General features: G+C 38.6%; 1 protein-coding gene across 1 annotated transcript in view; it reads left to right on the top strand.

The window, feature by feature from the left end:
• The window catches only part of PPP1R9A (protein phosphatase 1, regulatory subunit 9A), a gene marked incomplete at its 5' end in the record, with an annotated part of 43064 nt that extends 25778 nt beyond the window's left edge, over positions 1-17286 (top strand). The window contains 8 exons of the mRNA XM_009695238.1: positions 1529-1686; positions 2243-2543; positions 6676-6763; positions 6863-6940; positions 9873-10071; positions 12689-12808; positions 15907-16089; positions 17074-17286. Coding sequence (XP_009693540.1) covers positions 1529-1686; positions 2243-2543; positions 6676-6763; positions 6863-6940; positions 9873-10071; positions 12689-12808; positions 15907-16089; positions 17074-17286 — 1340 coding nt within the window. The remainder of the gene's footprint in view (positions 1-1528; positions 1687-2242; positions 2544-6675; positions 6764-6862; positions 6941-9872; positions 10072-12688; positions 12809-15906; positions 16090-17073) is intronic.
• Positions 17287-18879: the final 1593 nt, after the last annotated feature.

The following is an 18879-nucleotide window of genomic DNA, read 5'->3' as shown; positions in this document are numbered from 1 at the left end:
GGGTTTTGTTGGGATAATTACTGCTGCCTTACTGCAAATCTCTCAGACAGTTTTTGAGCTATTAGATCAGGATAAATACAGATCTAACAGTCCCGTGTCCTGCTCCACACAATATAGTCGTTTTTCTAATTGGGGAGAACCAGAGTCCCTTGGCTTTTGTACAGATCATGGCCTTCCCATTCCTGCCTTGAACAGCTGTCATTCAGGGTGCCTTTCATAGACCTTCTGGATGGATTAATTTCCTTTCATTTTCACTGTCATGATAAGCTTTATGCAACATCACTGACAACTGGTTGCAGTGAAAATTTATTTCAGCACTCGCGGGTTCTTCCTGCAAAGCTGTAACACTACCTTGCTAATGATTTTGCCAAAATGTGTTGCTGTTGGAAAGCTGAGACCAGACAACTGCAGTAGATGGTGATAATCACAGTAATGATCACATCCTCTAGACTCCTGCTTAAGGAAAGGGGCTTGGCAGAGTGTCTTCTGATGTGATCCAAGTGCAAATGAGGCAAGGCTGTGTTTGTGTTAGGTCACTCATATCAGTCTGTAGGAGGGACCATGATGGTTGGTGCTGACAGAGATGTTTTACTTAAGTTTACCTGCATTTATGTAAATTTTAAGAGTTTGAAGGAACTCTGAATAAGAGAGAAGAATCTACCAAAGGAGAGAATGGTTCTAAGGACAGTGCAACAAGGGAGGAAGTAACAAATGAGATTGGCAGGTGCTAATAAAAAGGTGCTTTTGTTTGCAAAAGGGTTGGGGTGAACAGTTGGGGCACCTTATTTGTATTGTCACATAGAACCTTGAACAACAGATGACCTCAGAATCCAGAGGAGGATTGCGATTCCTCTCTGCTTACCCCTCCTTAGAGGGATAGTGTGATAGAGTAAGCAACCTGTTTCACTGTAAGTCCAAAGGAATGAGTTTAACACTTGTTTCATAATCCTGTAACGGCTGCCTGCAAAGCAATTCAATCACAAATGGTTATCTGATTAGTTGGATACTACTTGTACCACTCTCTGTGTGCTACTAACCGCAGACATTGCTTGCTCATAATTTGCACGTATTTACAAGGTTATTTGGGGGGACATTCACTACAGGAGAGAACAAATCTTATTCTTTAAATTTGCGAGCCATTCTGATTGTGGTAAAATGTAGATCAGCCTGAGGACTGCTCTAGATATTGTGGGGGTTTTTTTTTCCATTTTGTTATTTTAAAGTACATATAGTAGAAGACAACATCTGTACAAACCCCAGATGTACACTAGTACAACTGGTTTTGTGTGGTCCTTCACATAAAGTGGGAATCGTTTATTGAATTTTTAAATATTTGCAGTATAGATAAACTTTTAATGGTTTTTGCAAATAACCTTTTTTTTTTTTGCATGTGTACTTTAACAGTTATGAAGATACAGGTACAAGTAAGACATGCAAAGTGCAGGAACTCACAATTGCAGATCCTATCTTAGGAAAAAGTAGTGAAAGATTCTTCTGTTAAATAGCTTCAAATCATATTTCCATACAGATTTTAATGAAGCAGTGCCAGAAACAGAGAGACTGGACTCCAAAGCTCTGAAGACTCGAGCTCAACTTTCAGTGAAGAACAAGCGGCAGAGGCCTTCTAGAACAAGGCTGTATGATAGCATCAGTTCAACTGATGGAGAGGACAGCCTTGAACGAAAGGTGAGAAGGACTCTAACCTCTCTTTCAGGCTTCCTATGGAGTGCTAGACTGCCCCTGTAAGTCATTACATCCTCTATCTTTGTCCTTTCATTGTAGCACAGGCAGTATTTATTCCTTTGTGGCCAGTATGCTATGAAGGTCCTTGAGTGACATGTGAGTTTGGTCTCCTTTGAGTCAGCACACCTGGTTTTTTTGGTTTTGTTGTGGTTTTTTTTTAACAGGAATTCTGGGCTTTCTGATTTATGTGTGCAGAGTGAGTCCTTTCATTTATGCAGGAGGTGAAAGGAACTTGAATTGTGCATTTCTCTATTTGTTAATTTGTTAACACAATTGATATGATATTCACTCGTTTAGTCCTATTCTGACTTCCATCTGAAAGCAAATACCAATGAACAAAACTGTGTGTGGTATCAAAAGGTAATGGCATGAATTGCTAAAGTGTTTCCTATAAATAGAAGGCTAAATAATGAATAAAAGAATTGCATGTTCAAAGTAAACCTTGCTCTGATTGGTTACTAAATGGTATAACTTGCTTTATAATCTCTTATACCAACAGCCATCAAACAGTTACAGTAGTCCCATGCACATTTCAAAATCACCACTGCCCTTATGCATGAGAGCATCTTCACCAGCATCAGATTCTGGTGCTTCCTCCCTCTCCCCTGTGGCTAGCAGTGCAGCAATCTCACTTGACAACCTAACTGAAAACCAAGAAGAAGAACAGTACCACAAAGGAGGTGTCCTTTCCCCGCATGCTCGGGGAGACACTCCACTTTCCTCTCCGTCAAAATCTGGGCACAGCTCTGAAGCATCTCCTTTGCATCACCCGGCTGGCAGGAATATTTTACAGGATAAAGGTATTACTATTTTTTACAATAAATTGATGCATCATTTTGCTCACTTGCATCTACTTTATGAACTTTTGGGGTGTAGTAGGACCTTAGCAACTAGAAGGCCATCATCTTGTAACTTCTTTTCTGTACCTGGAAGCCAATAAATTACAAATGACCTTGTATGATGGTATAAGAAAGGGACAGAATTTAAAATGAGACCAGGAACTGCTTCCTTTGTTGGTTTTATTCTTTCCTAGAACTCACTGAAAAAACTAGGAGGAAGTTGCCTTTAAGAAAATCTTGTATTTTGATTTAAAAAAAAAAACAAAATTATTGGACCATGGGACATTTCTGTATTAGAAACATGCTTAACACAGTGTACTTACTCGAATTATGTGATTTTGGCACTGCTAGATGATTTTTTTGGAGGGTGGGGAAAGGAGTGTAAAGCAAGAATAACAGATTGTAGCTTTTAATTGCTGAGAGGCAGCATAGTCCAGATTAAACAAGAGACTCTTCATTTACAACAAAAAAAAAATCAAGTAATTTGTTGGGGAGGTTGGCCACATTGTTATTTATTTAATTCATATTCTTTAAATGTAATCTGGATAAAACATGATGTAGTCATACCTAAATCAGGTACATTTCTCAGATACCAGTTTATTAAACACATTAACAATACAATGGCACAGAATATTGAGCCGTCCTTTTCAGATGCCTTGTGAAGTCAAAATTAGCATTTTGCACAACTTAAACATTCTTAGCTGTGCACTTTGCATTCTCTTAAAACTGTAACATAAGCTGAAATACATGATAAAAATTGTTTGTAAGTGAGGACTGCAGGAATAGGTCTGGATAGGTTCATAACAGACTTTGGTTTACTTAAATTAACTAAAAAGAACAATTTGTTGAGGATTTTTTTTGCCTGTGTATCTGAAAAGACTTGCTACTGATTTACAAGCTATTTTTTCTTCATCTTCATACAGCGCTTTCACACAGATTCCTAAGAGACAGATTTATGAAGTATTGTTGAATTTAGCATAGGTTAATATATGCTAGCATTTTTATGTGGGCTCTGAAATAGGTAGTCTAACTGTATAGTTTCTAATTGTATAATTGTTAAGGAATCAAAGTTAAATTCAGTATTTGAGTTTTGGAAATAAACATAAGGGTGTGAACATAAGAATGTGGCTTTCCAAACTCATACTTCAGCTTGAGTGAATGATTGGTTTATCAGTGAAGTTGTAAATCCTGCATTTCCAATTGATGTATGAAAAACACCTTGATAAAAATTCAGTGGAGACTAGCCTTGTAGTGTAAGGAACAGGGTATTATATTCCACCTACTGTGTCACTCTTTACAGTTTAGGTTTGAAAAATAATCTCTGTCTAAATATTGGTGTTATGCTTTCCCCACTGTGACTGTTAAGTAAACAACCAGTGCTTTCGGGTGTATCCAGATTCTGAGGAGTACATGAAAATTAATTTAGTTTCAAATGGAAAATTCGCATTTAATAATTCCTACAAAAAAGAAATGTCCTAAAGCAGTTGTTTGGCAACAAGTATTGTGGCAATACAATTTTAATTGATTATTAATTTGACTGTCAAACTGTTACAGATTGGAAAAGAAATACTTGTTCTGTGTGTTCAGGTAGGGTTTTCTTAGAGGTGGAAGAAGAGCACATCTGTGGACACGTGTGTGTCAATTAATCTCTCATTAGCAAAAGTGAGCATTAGCAAGCTCACACTTGTCTTTTTTTTTTTTTCTTAAGAGATCCTACAGTGTTGTGGGAAGAGCTGAAGTGGCATGAGATCAGTTTCATTGCAAAATGATGAGGAATGTTGCTTGTTCATCTTTTAAGCTCAACTTTTTCATGTATGTGTATGATTAATTTATTTTCTTCAGTTCTGCCTGTTTTGTGCAACAGCATCCTTTGACGAGGCAGCCGAGGTGACCCTTATGGGCAATACTCTGCTGATGTGAGGTTGGCTGCAACTGGTTTGGGATCTTGGGGAATAAAGTTGGGTCTAGTCTCCTTTCACATCCATCGGCCACAGATTACTTACACCAGCTCATGGAGTCTGAAAGTGATGGATTAAACATCTTCTGTGTGATTTATTCTGAGGAACTGGCTCTCCCTCACTCTCTCTGAAGAACTACAAGGAGTCAGGGAAGATGCACCCATCCTGGGTGGTCAAAGTCCCTTCCTGCCCCCAGGCAGGGCACCTGCAGCCCTGGCTCGTGGCCACTGCCATGTGCCAAGCACTGTGTACCTCCATGTGTGCAAGACCCTGTAGATTCAAATCTGCTCTGCCACTGAGGCTTGTTTTGAGACCTAGCCGATCCATCTTCCACTGTATCCCATAGCCAGCATGAATGTTTTCCCCAGCAAATCATCATGATTCCAAATGCCCTGGCTGGGCCAAGCTGCATGTGAGTGGGAGCATTGTGATACAAGAGCCCAAACAGAAATTGGCCATACCACGTAGCTGCTACGTGTCCCTGCTGAGCACATTATTTGTTCTACTCCAGCAGCAAAACCTCCAACTACTAAATACTTTCGTTATTTGCCCACCACAACAGCAGTGTACCTTATAGTTTCATTTATTTTCTTTAAGAAGTTTCTCAAAAAAGCCCACTGCCTCTTGGCCCCCAAGCCCCACTTGCCTGTGGATAGCTAGTGTGAAAATAAACATTACAGCTTTTATTCTTGGAAGTGGCAATTTTGACAGTGGTTAAATAAGAAGTATGCATTAAAGGTGAAAGAGGAATGCTAAGAGGAGAGAGGAGAGTAGTGTGTACCGTGTAGGGCTGAGGCAAAGCGTATATTGCCTACGGTTCTCCTCAGATTCCCTGGGGAAAGGTTTTCTTCTCAGGAGACTTTGCCTTGTTTTTGCCATTCTTCATACTATGGTTTTTTTATTTGCTTTTTTTGCCATGACGTTACTTGTCAGTTGTTCTTGAAGGTTTTTTTTTTCACATAAGGACTTGCGTTGGTAGAAATAGTATGGCTTTTAGACTGCGGGTATTGCAAGAGACTTATTTTCCTGCTTTCCCCAGGATTTTCGAAGCAGTTGCGCATTGAATTTTTTACTTGAATGAAAACTTGGCCAATATTATCCACAAAGTGATGTACAAAGTTCTGTACATGCAGTTGACTGTACTGTGATAGTGCTGTGGTATTTTAGGTTAATTCTGAGAGCTTAATTCATGTCAGCTACAGCAGAGAAATCCAAAAACCCAACAGTGCTTTCAGTTAAAAGTCACTGTACATCTGAGGTCACATTGTAAAAGTCACCAAACCGCAAGTGGCATGAATGAGTGACCTTCATCTGCTTCCTCTAGAATATTTGGGGACACTCTTTATGTTTAAGAATCACTGAAACCATGTCTGAATTTTTCAACTGCTCTGTGTTTTCTGTTTAACTTCTGTATAGATTTCACAGGATGTTTTGCAGACTCAGATTCATTGTTTTGGCTTTATAGGTCTGTAGGCTGTTTCCTCCTTAGGCTTTAACAGTGTTTGTAGAATAGATCAAAAATTGGTAGACGTCTCAGGGCAAATTTATTAACTAAGCTACTTTTAATTATTTTTTTTTAATTCAGAATGGTTGGATTTCAAGTTAAATGTTTATTTTAACAAAGGTGTTCAAGCTAAACAGATAACAATTACCTAGCATATCCATCATAAAAGGTACCCTTGGCTCCAAAGTTCAAGAAAGTTTTTCAGGACTCATTTTGGAAGTAAAGCGTACATACCAAATGAAATCTGTAAAAGGAAACTTAAGTGGCTACTGCTGACTTTAAAAATTGATTCACTGTAATGTTTACCTTTAAATCTTTTGTGTTGTTTGACATACTACACATTCATTAAAACTCAACCAAAATTAACTTTTCATTTTCTTCAATTAAAATAAGATTTCTTCATGTGTATTTTCAAATTCTGAAAGTATTTATTTATTTTTATTTCTCTTCACACCATCTTCTTAAAAATGAGAAGAATTCAGCTGATTAAATTGTGTACTCACACACCTGTGTGTGTATGCATAGCTAATTATGAAAAGATACAGAAATTGTTCTGGATGGAAAGTGGAATAGCTATCAGTAGCAATTAAAAATAATAATGTCCATTCTTCCGTGTACAAATGTATCCTAGATGGTGCCACATGTGCTCAGGCAGCAAGAGCAACCAGTCCTACTATAGGGCATACAGAAAAACTAAAGCGAAAACTTGCAGATCTTGGGTAAGCATTTTGCATTTAAAATACTTTTTTTTTTTTCATTAAAAGGATTGAAAGTAAAATTTCAAAGATGTTTCCTGATGTTTTCTAATATTCTTGTAGGGCTCCCTTGAGAAGGAGTTCAAACAAGGGCAAGAAGCGGAAAGAGAAAGAAGCTATTAGGGTGACCTATGGCAGTAGGTATGGGTAAAAGATTGAGGTTGCAAGAAATGGTATGCCAGAAACGTTGGAAAAACCTAATCATCCTAGCAGATGATTAACAGTCCCACTGACTTCATATACATAAGTGTTAAGCTTTGACATAACCTTCTGAGCTTACAGACCTAGATTTCTTAACTAATGAAAGACTAACATACAACCTAAAAATACTTGGAGACTTGTAATATCATGGCATCACTACTATGTCGCATCCACTAATGGGATTTGCAGAAATAGGTTACCAGAACTGGCCTAGAAGATGCGCACACAGTCGGTTAATAATGCCCACGAACCAGAAATCTTGACACAATTCCACATATTTTTCTGAAAAAAAACCCAGAGCGAGGATGGGCAGCAGCTGTTCACTGCAGCTTCACAGCACCCGCATTGGGAATGCTTTCAGAAGGGTTTGAAAGGTGAACGTCGCAAGTTGAAAATAGATGGGAAAAATGCTGACTGAATTTGTCACATCACCAACTCTCAGGGAAGGAACTGTGAATTCCTTGTGAGATCTGATGAAACTGCATCACCAGCATCTGGACTCTGAATAAATAAATGAATGTTCAGAATGGCAGGATGCAATCTTCTCTGCAAATGCTAGTGTAGATTTTTACTGAAGATCTCTCCTCATGTACTGATGATTCTGACAAAATTACACCTACAGGCAGTGATACCTAGTTCCAGGTATGAAAGACAAGTTAATGTTAGGAGTGCTAAGGAAACTTAATGTGTTCCAAAAGTCTAGAAAGGACATAGCAACTCAGAAACTCAGCACATAAAATAATGCAAAAGAAAACCTATGTGATAAAAGAGTTATCGGAAGAAAGCAAACTTTGAATGCTACTCAGAAAATCATTGTGGTGGAAAACCAGTATGTAGCCATTTGTGGAGTTTTGCTGACAGCCTCATGTATGGAGACCCAGTGACAAGTATATTGTCTAGCTCCGTAAAATCAGAAAAGCAAAAGAAACCTTAGACTTCTGACTTAGTCCCTCCGGCACACTGTACTGAAGTGCAATATTCTGGTGCAGCGCCCATTTGTGCAAATATCTGGCAGGACCTTCAGTGATCTTAGGCAGCAGTTGTCACCTCTGGGCTGGTATCAGCAAACCTGTTCCAGTTGGTTCCACTGGTGTGTCTGCTTGCAGTGTGACCTGGAGTTAGTGATACCCACTGCTGGATTTCCCTAGTGACAGAGAGAGATTTGTTAAAGCATATTCTCTGCACCTCTGTGTAGCTGTAAGGCAGCCACAGGGTGGGGGAAATGAATGTATATTTGTTTGTAAGAACTTGATGTGTTCCTTGTATCGACATAGTATGTTACAGATGTTTGTGAGATCCCATAGGTATGTTCCTTAGAGAAAGCAGATCTCGGCGTAGAGAGATCAGTTGCTTATTAGACCATTTGATAAATCAGTTATCTGCATTTTTTGTTAATATTTCTGAGTTTGGATAAACTTACTAAAAGCAAAGTTTAATACTGCTCTCAAAGTCAAAATTCACAAGCATTTGTAATTTTCACTGGGCCTTTGTATACTGGAATGTTATTATTTCAGTATAACTTTTTAAACACCTATTGCCACTTCCTTTGTTACTAACTCCAAAGAATTTGCCTCAGAAGAAACATGGGGATGTTTTCTCTATAGTCCAAAGCTGTATAAGCTCTTTGAATGAAGGAAGGTGATGATCAAAAGACAGCATCCTGTTATAGTTATGCCCATTACAGCAACTGATTGATACAGAATTAACACACTATCAGATGGATGTTGCATGCATTATTTTGCTGTTACCAAAAAAATAGCACTCAGGATGTGTAAATAAAATCCTGAATTATTTCCAAAGACTACCACTAATCTTACATATAAAAAATTGCCCATTTAAGTAAAAAGCATGTATTCCCCTGCCTGAAGCTAGGTGATTCGGGCAACATCGTTTGTTTTTTCTTTCTGCTTTCAAGCAAGGTTAGAGGATCAGCATCCATACAGTAAAGAAGCTTCACAATATACGAAGCTCTAGTGATTATGTTAATAATGATTTAGAAGCTGTCCAGAAGATACAAGTTGAGGGGAGATTTACATGTGTGCAGTAGAAGTTTAATGCTCTGAAACAGTAATATATGTGTTGATATAAATAATATGAGAATATGACATATACATAAGTTCTTTGAGGCAGACACTTTGCATAGTTATTTTTAATTTACAAACTGTACTGTTGACATGATATATTTAGCAAATAATTTAGGCATTTTATTTTATAACTGTTACCTTTGCCTTGATCACATTATCCACTGCAATCTTTGTTACTACAAAGAGAGAAGCGGATAATATCACACCGGTGTTTCTTTCCTTTTTTCTATATTAATATTTTGAATATCTAATAACGTTAAAATCAAGGTAATAATACTCTTATCAGTATTTAGCTGTTGTATCAAAGGCACATCTCCATAGATGGATACAGATGCACCTGATTCATTCTGCCTCAGCTCAAAATCCAAGCCAGACCTTCTCTGGGAACCAGAGCCCACTTGGGTCAGTGCTGAGTCTAATCCATTTAATCATGCTGAGATACCACTGGGGCTCAGAAATGCACGGACACAACATGTAGCTTCTTGGCTATAGCTGGTCCACATCCAAATGGCAGGTGTACAGGCATTTTCAGCTGGCATCTATCTCCGTTTGCTGGGTGTATGTTGTCTAAGAGAGCTTGAATTAGTAAAAGAATCAAAATAACCCACTTTTTTCTTCTTCTGCTGAAGGAGGGATTTCAGGCATGCCCCTGCCAGCTGCGTGGCACTCAGTTCTTTAGTCACAGTTACAGGGAATGTCACCCTTTTTATAATTAACTGCCTCTGTAGCACTTTGTTTTCTCTTATTTTATAACCTAACACATACTCCTGCTCCTTTCTCTTAAACAGGACCGCCAGAGAGACGCTGCAGAAATCAGCAAACACTAAATCTTTAGCAGAGCGATCCTATTCTCTCCCACACTGTGTACCATTCACATGGTATGGAGAGAGTGGCAAGGGATCCAATTCTTCCAGCAACCTGCCATCGCCTACCAGCTCAACTGAAGCTTCCTCTGAAAATATAAGTCCAGCTAAAAAAGGGTCAAAGGTAGAAAATAAAAACTACCTTATTCCCACTGTGTTAAGTGGCATAATTGGCTTCATGTTTCTGGAAAAAAGAACAGGCCAATATGTGACTACTACAATAAACAGTGCATGGTGTTCATTGTACAGTAAAAGTTCATTCAACAGAACATCTCTGTCAATCTACCGTTCCACATTCTACCTTTTTACTCTGTCTTAATGTACATTAATTCAGTAAACTAACTGTGGTGTGCTGTACTGTAACAAAAGCAAGTGGTGCCAGTGGAAATTAGCATTTGGATCCACTGAACAAATGCTAGATTTGTGTATTGAATTATAGATATCTTCTGCATTCTTCAGGACTGATTGTGGGAATACCTACCCATGTTCAAATGACGTGTTTGCAAGTGAAGAAATGCTGTATGCCATCAGTCATCTGCCTTTTTTCCCCCAGTAATGAAATCTGTTTGTCATGCATGCTGGATGTTGGATTTAATTCTCTATATGAAGATGCTTGAACTGTAAATACGAACTATTACAATTTAATATATCTGTGTGATTCCTTTCTATGTGCATGAATGTTTCGGCATGATAACTCCTTAAATAACCCTTAATTATAGTAAGATACTTAACTTTTTCATGTTTATTTTCACTTCTGGAAAATATTTCTCTGCCTGTATCTTCTTATAACTTGTAGCAGTTGACTTTTTGTATTGATCTGGTAAAAACAAACAGATGCAGTTCTCAACTTCATGTACAGGAATATGAATCAGAAATCTAATTTCTCTGTCTTCTACAAACACATGCATGTATAAAATAGCAGTTTCCATAGGCATTTCTTACTCTTTTGGTGCCAAAAGCCGGTGATACCTTACTTCTGTGCATCAAGCTGTGCAAGGTCATAGCTGTGCTTGTGTTACCAGGTAGGGAGAGCAACACAAGGCTGACCAGTCCAAATCAGATTCATAGAGAAGACCTCAGGTGAAATCTCTGAAGATTAAAGAGAAACTAATCAGTTATCCTGTTTCTTTTGAAAAAGAAAGATGAGGATTAGACATGTAAATCCTATTTGTGCCTTTAAACAGACATTGTATAGAAATAATTTTCAAATGGAGAAAACTACACCCCCTTTTACAGTTAGTATTAGGTTGAGGTTTTTTTGTGGGGAGGGGGTTGTCCTGCTATCATAATCATTAGCAGGCTTTGGCTATCTTGTGTTTTTCCTATAGAAAATTAAATTTTAAAGACTTAAATTAATCATAAGGCTGAAGCTTGCAGAAAATAGAAGTGAAAGAAAAATCAGAGTACTTAAAAAAGAAAAAGATGTTCTTCACACAACAGGAGGTAGAGCTGTTGAACTCCTGGCCTAAGAACACTGTGGGGGCTAAAAGTTTGCATGTTAAGGAAGCTACTGGGATTTTCTTCTCCTCTGTAAAGAGTTGGGAAAACAGAACACGAATTCTAAATGTAGATGTGAGAAAACTGATCACAAAACCATTTTGATGTTCTCTGTAAAGTTTGCAAGCTCTGATAATTTCAGAGTTTCTATACTGCTATTCAGGTTTTTAAAGCAACATGGGATACCAATATTTAGTTGCATTTCCAGCAAAACTAAGAGGATCAACACTTGATATTTTGGGAAGTTTTCTTGTTTTCAGGAAAGATAGGCCAAATATCTTTTGAGGGAATAAAAGGATAACTTTTCTAGTGTTGTTTGGGGTTTTGATGTTTGGATCCGTTTTTTTAAATTGAATATCAAAGGTGAATTGAATTTGATATTCATTTAGATGTTAGAGTAGAGATTAGAGGTCTCCATATCATCAACTATTTGTTCAAGTTAATTGGAATATCATGGTGTCCTTAATTTTTTATAGATTTTGGGTTTTTATGGTTCTCATTCTAATGTGAAATACTTGTTAATTTTTGTGTTCTTCTGATGGTAATTTTGCTGTATTCCTGAAAAATATATGCATGCTTTTACTATTCTTTGCTATAAGGTGTGATGTCTGTCATTGCATTCTTAAGAAAAAACAGGGTTTGTTTTATGGTTATTAGTTCAGTAAATAACATTCAGTATCCAGAGATCTCTCTTGCTTTCAATTTCAGTTTTTTCTAAAGGTATAGGCAAAGAGGGAGGATCCTTTCACTTTTCTAGGATATTATTTGGGACTCAGAAGTGGATTCACAGGATATTCTCCTTGCTCTTTCAATAGCAGTTTTCACTTCTTTCTGCTAATTAATCCTCTGTCCTATTCTTTGTGCTACTGCCTGTGCTACGCTTGTCCTAAATATTTGGAGGACAGTAAAATGCTAGTGATTAACCCGCGGAAGCAGTAATTTAGCTCCAGGATGAGAGCCAGCATCTTAAGAGGGAGTCCGGAAATTGCTTTCAGGCTCCTTTGCTATTCATTGAGGCATTAAGCTGGCAAAGGTGTCTCTTGAAGTACACAGTGGTAAAAATACTGTGTATTCTATAAATGTTAACAATATTAAAAATTAGGCTTCCTCATGTGTATTGTAACTGGTTTGGTAAATGGTTGAAATCACTCCTGAACTATGCCAACCTGGAAGACAAAGCAAATTTCCCTTTTAGTTGCGCTGTGAGATCATTTGTTCATTCTGACTTATCTTTTTCTCCACAGAATTTCACATTCAATGATGATTTCAGTCCCAGCAGCACAAGTTCAGCTGATTTGAGCGGTTTAGGAGCAGAACCTAAAACCCCAGGTTTCTCGCATTCCTTGGCACTGTCATCAGATGAGGTATGCTGATGAAATTGTTTAAGGTGGGAAATAGTTGTTTTCATTCTCCCATGGCATTTGGCTTAATAATTACTCAGATAATAAAGGGATATTTTTTAGGCAATTGAATGGGAGAAGAAAATTAATCTTGTTTTCTAGATTACGATTTTTCTTGTTCATATAATAATGACTTGAAATAAAGGTCCTATGGTATTACTGTAGGAAAGTAGAGTGCAGTTGGTTTCCTCAGAGATGCTATAACCTCACAGATTTCAATACATTCTTCCTACATTCTAAATATGTATATGTGAACCCATAGTTATAAATACACATACACTAAACTAGACATAATTGAGACAATTTTGAGACAATAAAGATACAGTATAGTTTGGTAAATATAGTTGAGGTGTAAGGCACCTTCACCTAGACTAATTTTTAACCTGATACATTAAAATAACGATGACCTGTACATGCAGTAATTGTGTGTTACTGTACCTGAATGTATGTATATTGATTAGAACGCATATGTGTTAATCCACTTTACATTCTTTGTGCTTGCTTTGCACAGTGGATTTGAATTCAGTTACTTCAAACCAAAGTTTTTTCAAACAATGATAATGTGAAAAAGCATTCCTAACCCTGTAAATTGGTGACATAATTGAGCTGAATATAATATATTGAAAATACTTTTCTTAAGATACTAATTTTGTAACTCAGTTGTCAGTGAAGTTGCACAGTTCGACAGTAGCTGACAATGTGTCCTGCGGAGTCAGGAAACCTGTGCCTTTGTTCTTTTACAAACGCTCTGTAAGAACTTCACATTTTTCATGTGAGGTTTGAGCCAGGGTTTTTTTCTACAGAGGAAGAACTTCAAGTATCTATGTCTTTTTTTTGTGTGATAGTTAGGTTTGTTCTGTTAGTTCCTGCATGCTTTGCATGGGTTTGAAGAGTGCGTGCTGTTCCATGCAGCCCCATTTGCCAAAATGCAAGTCTACAAACCCAACCATTCTTTAGAGGTTACTTACTGCAGGTAATAAAGGGCAAAAATTTATAACAATCATAGGAGAGGGCAGACAAATCTATATATTCTCTGAATTACTGAAAACAACAAAGTCATCATTTACACTTTATTTAGTATTAATACTGTCTTGGTAATACATTTCATTCTCTTACCATGTTTCATTCCCCTTATATTATGTATTTTATTGTGACAGTGGCCTGTTCCCAGTGGTGTTGAATTAAAAGCTTGAAAATGCTTTCATTTTGCTTGTTCAGCTCGCTCTCACTTCTAAAATATCAAGCCTGAACAGGTCTTAAAAATGAATGTGTTTTCTCCATCCTCTGCTGAGTGCCAAATTGCAGCCTCCAAGTCGAGCAGCATGTGCAGCAAGAGCTGCAGTGGAAACCTCCACAACCCCCCTGGCAGGGGATTAGACCAGCATTGCTCTTCAGCCTTTCATAGCATATTACTACCAGCAGTTCTTTGCTTGGGCTTCTCTGGCAGATCTGACATGATTATTTGAAGGAGATGAAAAAAATGAAAGGGTGGGGAGGGAACTCAGTTCTTGCAGGTTGTTCTCCTCTAATTAATAAGCTTTTGCTCTTGCAATTGGAGCCATCAGGAAGGTTCCCACCAGTTCTAGGGTGTCAAGACCAGGAACTCCAAGGGGGGTTCATTGACACAGTCTCAGGTTTAGCTGCCAAATCATGTGTGTGCTGAGCTTTCAACATAACCTTTCTGCTTCTGGAAATAATTTTTTTTAAAGGAAGTCCCTTTGATTTTGAGTAGCCATATCTGTTTGCAAATCTTAGTGCTGCCCTTGCCTGAACTTTTACATGCTGTTACACGTTCTGTATTTTGTTTCTATAATGCTTTTCTTTCCCATTTCTTTGTTGCTCCCTCACTCAGAGCCTGGATATGATTGATGATGAGGTGAGATACTAGTGTGCTGTTGTGGTGAATCGTGTGACCATCGTGTGGCAACGTATTGTCTCATTTGCAGATTCGTATTTCTTGTTTCACGGTGTTGTGTGGCAAACCCCCTTGTTTGAGCAGAACACGCAGATGTCACTGGCTCCTCTCTCCTTGTCTTGAGTTCCCCTCTTCTTTCTGCTAAGAGTTTTGAAGGCCATAGCAAATTGCAGTTTTTGCAGTATGCTGGAAGGGGGAGGAGGGTCGGTGTCAGAGCAAATCCACCTGGCCAAGCATCAGCTGCGCTGAGCTCCTGCTGGTGACAGGAGAAGGAAAATATAGTGCTTAAACTGTCTTTTCCCCAGTCCTGGGAACTGGACAGCCACAAGCTGAGAGAGCTCCCAGCACCATCTAACCCAGTGTAAAAGCTGCTCTAATGGCAGACAGCTGCTGCAGCCTGTAGCAGCTGCTTTGCTGACCACAGCTGGAACAGAGTTGCTTTTGTTCCAGGCCCCACTGGCCTATCCCTGGGTGGAATAAAGTGGCAGAGCAGGGACACAGGGCTGCTCCAGCAGCTGAAGCCCCACCTGCCCCTCCTGGTGCTGCGTTTGTGCTCCCCGCCGCAGCAGCATGGTGAGGGCAGGGCCAGGGCTGTGGGATTGCTGCATGTTCCTTACTGCTCCTCTGTGTCATCCCATAGTCTTCCATAGATAGTGTCAGTCTCGCTGGCTGTTTGATGTCATCACCTTGAACTTTAGAGTGGTTTTCTGAGGGGTTTTTTCCCTTGAATTTCTTGGTTTATAGCTTAAACACATCATAAAGATCTGTGAATGAGCCCAGGAAGTGGAATGCAGAATTCACTGCATCCTTTAGAAACGTTCTAATTTGAAGGATAAAAATCTTGCAAGGGAATGGGAGCATACCTGCTTTGAATTGTGCCACTTGGCCATCTCAGTCCCTGTTTGGGTTAAAAGAAATGCCAGTTCCTTTTTCTTCATCTATTTGTAGATAGAAGACTTTTTGGATACCTTGTACCAATTCTTAGATATCTAGTTAGATACAGATGTAATATAGTGGTGTGAAATTGTTATTATAGTGTAAAGATAGTACAGTTACCTCTGCTCTGATGCTGGCAGTTTGTACAGAAAAATGTTGTTACTCATCCCTGTTACCCTTTTAATAATGATGCAGCATGTTTTTGTCGCAGATCCTTGATGACGGACAGTCTCCTAAGCACAGTCAGTGTCAGAGTCGTGCTGTTCAGGAGTGGAGCGTGCAGCAGGTTTCCCACTGGTTAATGAGCCTGAACCTTGAACAGTATGCTTCTGAATTCAGTGCCCAAAACATTAACGGGGAGCATCTCCTTCAGCTGGATGGGAGCAAGCTCAAGGTAATTGATGGACTGGACTTCCAGACTAACTGTAGTATTTGTTGTCACTTTAGGTAATCTTAAAGGAAGTAAGAATTTGGCCAGCAAGCAGTGAATCCCTATGTGTGGGGTGGTGATAGACTAGAATAATAAACACAGAGTATAAAGCCACAGCAATACTTTAAGAAATTCCCATATGCACTTGGATTCAGAAGCTTCAGAAACAGAGGGCATTTCCTTTGTGAAAACTCTGGGTGTATATAATGTACCCATATTAGCATGCATAAATCATATAGCAGCATGTATAAATGGTATTTGCATGCACGTATTTCTCATCCAGCTCTGTTTTGCAAAAGGGTGATTTGGAGAAGATAGTAGATACACATCAGAAGTAGCAACTGAAAAATAGATTAGTGGGATTCTGGAGGCATAAACTGATACCAGTTGTACTATGTTAGAACTAAATACAGTTTTGATGTATAAAGTATGCTTTGTTTCTTGTAGTGAAAATATGAGCGTACTTTTGTCAAAAATAATTACAGGAAGGAGTTGTGGGAAGCTCAGCAAATTTAAAAGTCCAAGTTTGGTCTTTCCTTTATGAATTTTTTTGCTGGCATTTCACTAACTCTAGGGGTTTTAGAAGAAAGCAAGTGAATGTTTGACTAAGGCATAGAAGTGAGAATTGGGAAGTCTTGTTCTATGTAGACTTAGATGACTTCAGGCAAATAATTTAATCTTTTTTTGCCTCATTTGATCAATGAAATCGATATTGGTGGTGGCAGCAATGAGATCTAATTCTTTAATATTCTAGAAATGGAAGGCATGAAAAGTAGTACAGAAGTGTATTACTTACACATCAGTAATGTTTCCGAGTCTGTCTCAAATTTGCTTAGTTGTTATAGTCTTCTACCTAAGGAGAGTTATTACTAGAATATGAAAAAAAATGTGATAGATTAAATCATATGAAATTCTTTTTATTTTTTAATTTTGTTTTCCCCACCTCAGGCTCTTGGTATGACATCTTCCCAGGACAGAGCAATCATTAAAAAAAAGCTAAAGGAAATGAAAGCATCCTTGGAGAAAGCTCGCAAAGCTCAAGAGAAAATGGAAAAGCAAAGGGAAAAGCTTCGGAAGAAGGAACAAGAGCAACTGCAGAGGAAGTCGAAGAAAACAGACAAGTCTTCATCAGAGGCAACAGAGGGCACTAATGAGCAGTGATAAGCAGAAGTGCTGCTGTGTTGGGAAAGTGGAGACACCTCCAGGGAAGAGAAACTCGTACCCACTCTGGTGCCCCTTCAGCTTTCTTGTATTCGTTACACGAGAGTGTGTAGAGAGAAATGGGGCTATACATAGAATGACTATGGAAATTTATATTGTGTAGTTTTATTTTCACGCATATCCAGTTCACGCTCGTTGCTGTTGCCATGTGAAACAACCCCAGCCCCTCAGTTTGTTTTGTTGTTGTTGACAGCTAACAGATTTCATATTTGTGTGGCGGTGTTTCCTTCCAAACTACTCTTCTCTATTGAGCTCTATGTGTTTGGTCACTTCAGTAACCAGCATGATGCTGAGGAGCATGGTCCACTGCTTCACCTCTTCTGAATAGGATGGCCAGTCAAAACAATTGGTGAACATTTCTCAGCTGGGTAAAAGGAGTTGTGCTCTGTCTGATAAAAGCTGACAGCTTTCTAACTGGAATTTCAGCTTCTTTACAATGTTTGGATACTCAGTTCCATCAACTGGAGTAAGTTTCATCTTGTGTCAGTACCTTGAAGCGACACTGCTCTGGAAACACAACTGTTCAGTGACTTCTTATTATACACTGGAGATAAAGACAGGAGAGTCAATATTCCCCCTGGGTAAAAGACAGGAGGTGAAACTCTTTCTGTTAACTGTATCATAGTTAATCCAGGAAGGAGGCAAAGCCTTAAATGATTATGTGGGTTTACACAGAAATCTGAGGATAACATTTATCCTTTAGATACCTGAGCAAGGATAAATTTCTAACTAGAGCACAGCGTATACATCTGTATAAATGTCATTGTGCTCCCAGTGTGTAGGCAACTTTCTTATAGCACATTCCACTTTCTTTTTCATGTGTTTTGAACAGGAAACTGGGCTTATTTTGTTTTGAAGGTTTTTTCCCCAGGAAAAGCACCACATCTTCAGATTCATTCTCCAATAAGCATCGGGAGAATAAACGTTTTGCTGTGCTGTTATGAAGCTGTTGTTGGAAACAATTATCAAACTTGAGTCTGCTGAAGATGTTCAATTTCTACAGAAGTGCACTTTAAGAAGAGGAAGACGAGGGATTCTGGTTAAAATTAAATTCAGTACATTGCTGTTAAGATCAATGCTGCCATAGAGGTGACAGTTATTAAATCCAAAGCTGCCATAACTGTTTTGATTGATGTGTTTAAAGAATATCCCCACCAAAACCTGAATTTTTGGGCATAGGCTGTAGAATGTTTTGGTGACTTAGCAGTGGTCGTATTATGTCCTTCAGAGATTTCTGTTTTCCTGCTATATGAGACCATCGGCGAAGCCTGCTGCGTAGTTTTGGCTATGACAGAAGCAGTGTATCGTTCGCACTGCATGGTGTTACTGCCTCTTAAGAGCAGTATTAAAATATTTCTTCAAAAGAATGAACTTACAACAGGCAAATATTGGCAATGAGAAGCTAGAGGTATTAGCTTACTGCTTTATAGTCAAAGCTAACTACGTAGCAGCATTTATAGTTGAGAAATGTCACTTCCCTTTCGTGCATCCTGGAAGTTGCAGTCTTTGTCTAGTCATGCCAACCCATAGACT

The sequence above is a fragment of the Cariama cristata genome, unplaced genomic scaffold (assembly GCF_000690535.1).
Source record: "Cariama cristata isolate BGI_N322 unplaced genomic scaffold, ASM69053v1 scaffold19852, whole genome shotgun sequence".
Taxonomy (NCBI): domain Eukaryota; kingdom Metazoa; phylum Chordata; class Aves; order Cariamiformes; family Cariamidae; genus Cariama; species Cariama cristata.
The sequence above is the reverse complement of the archived record's forward strand: the minus strand, read 5'-3'. Positions and strand labels throughout refer to the sequence as shown.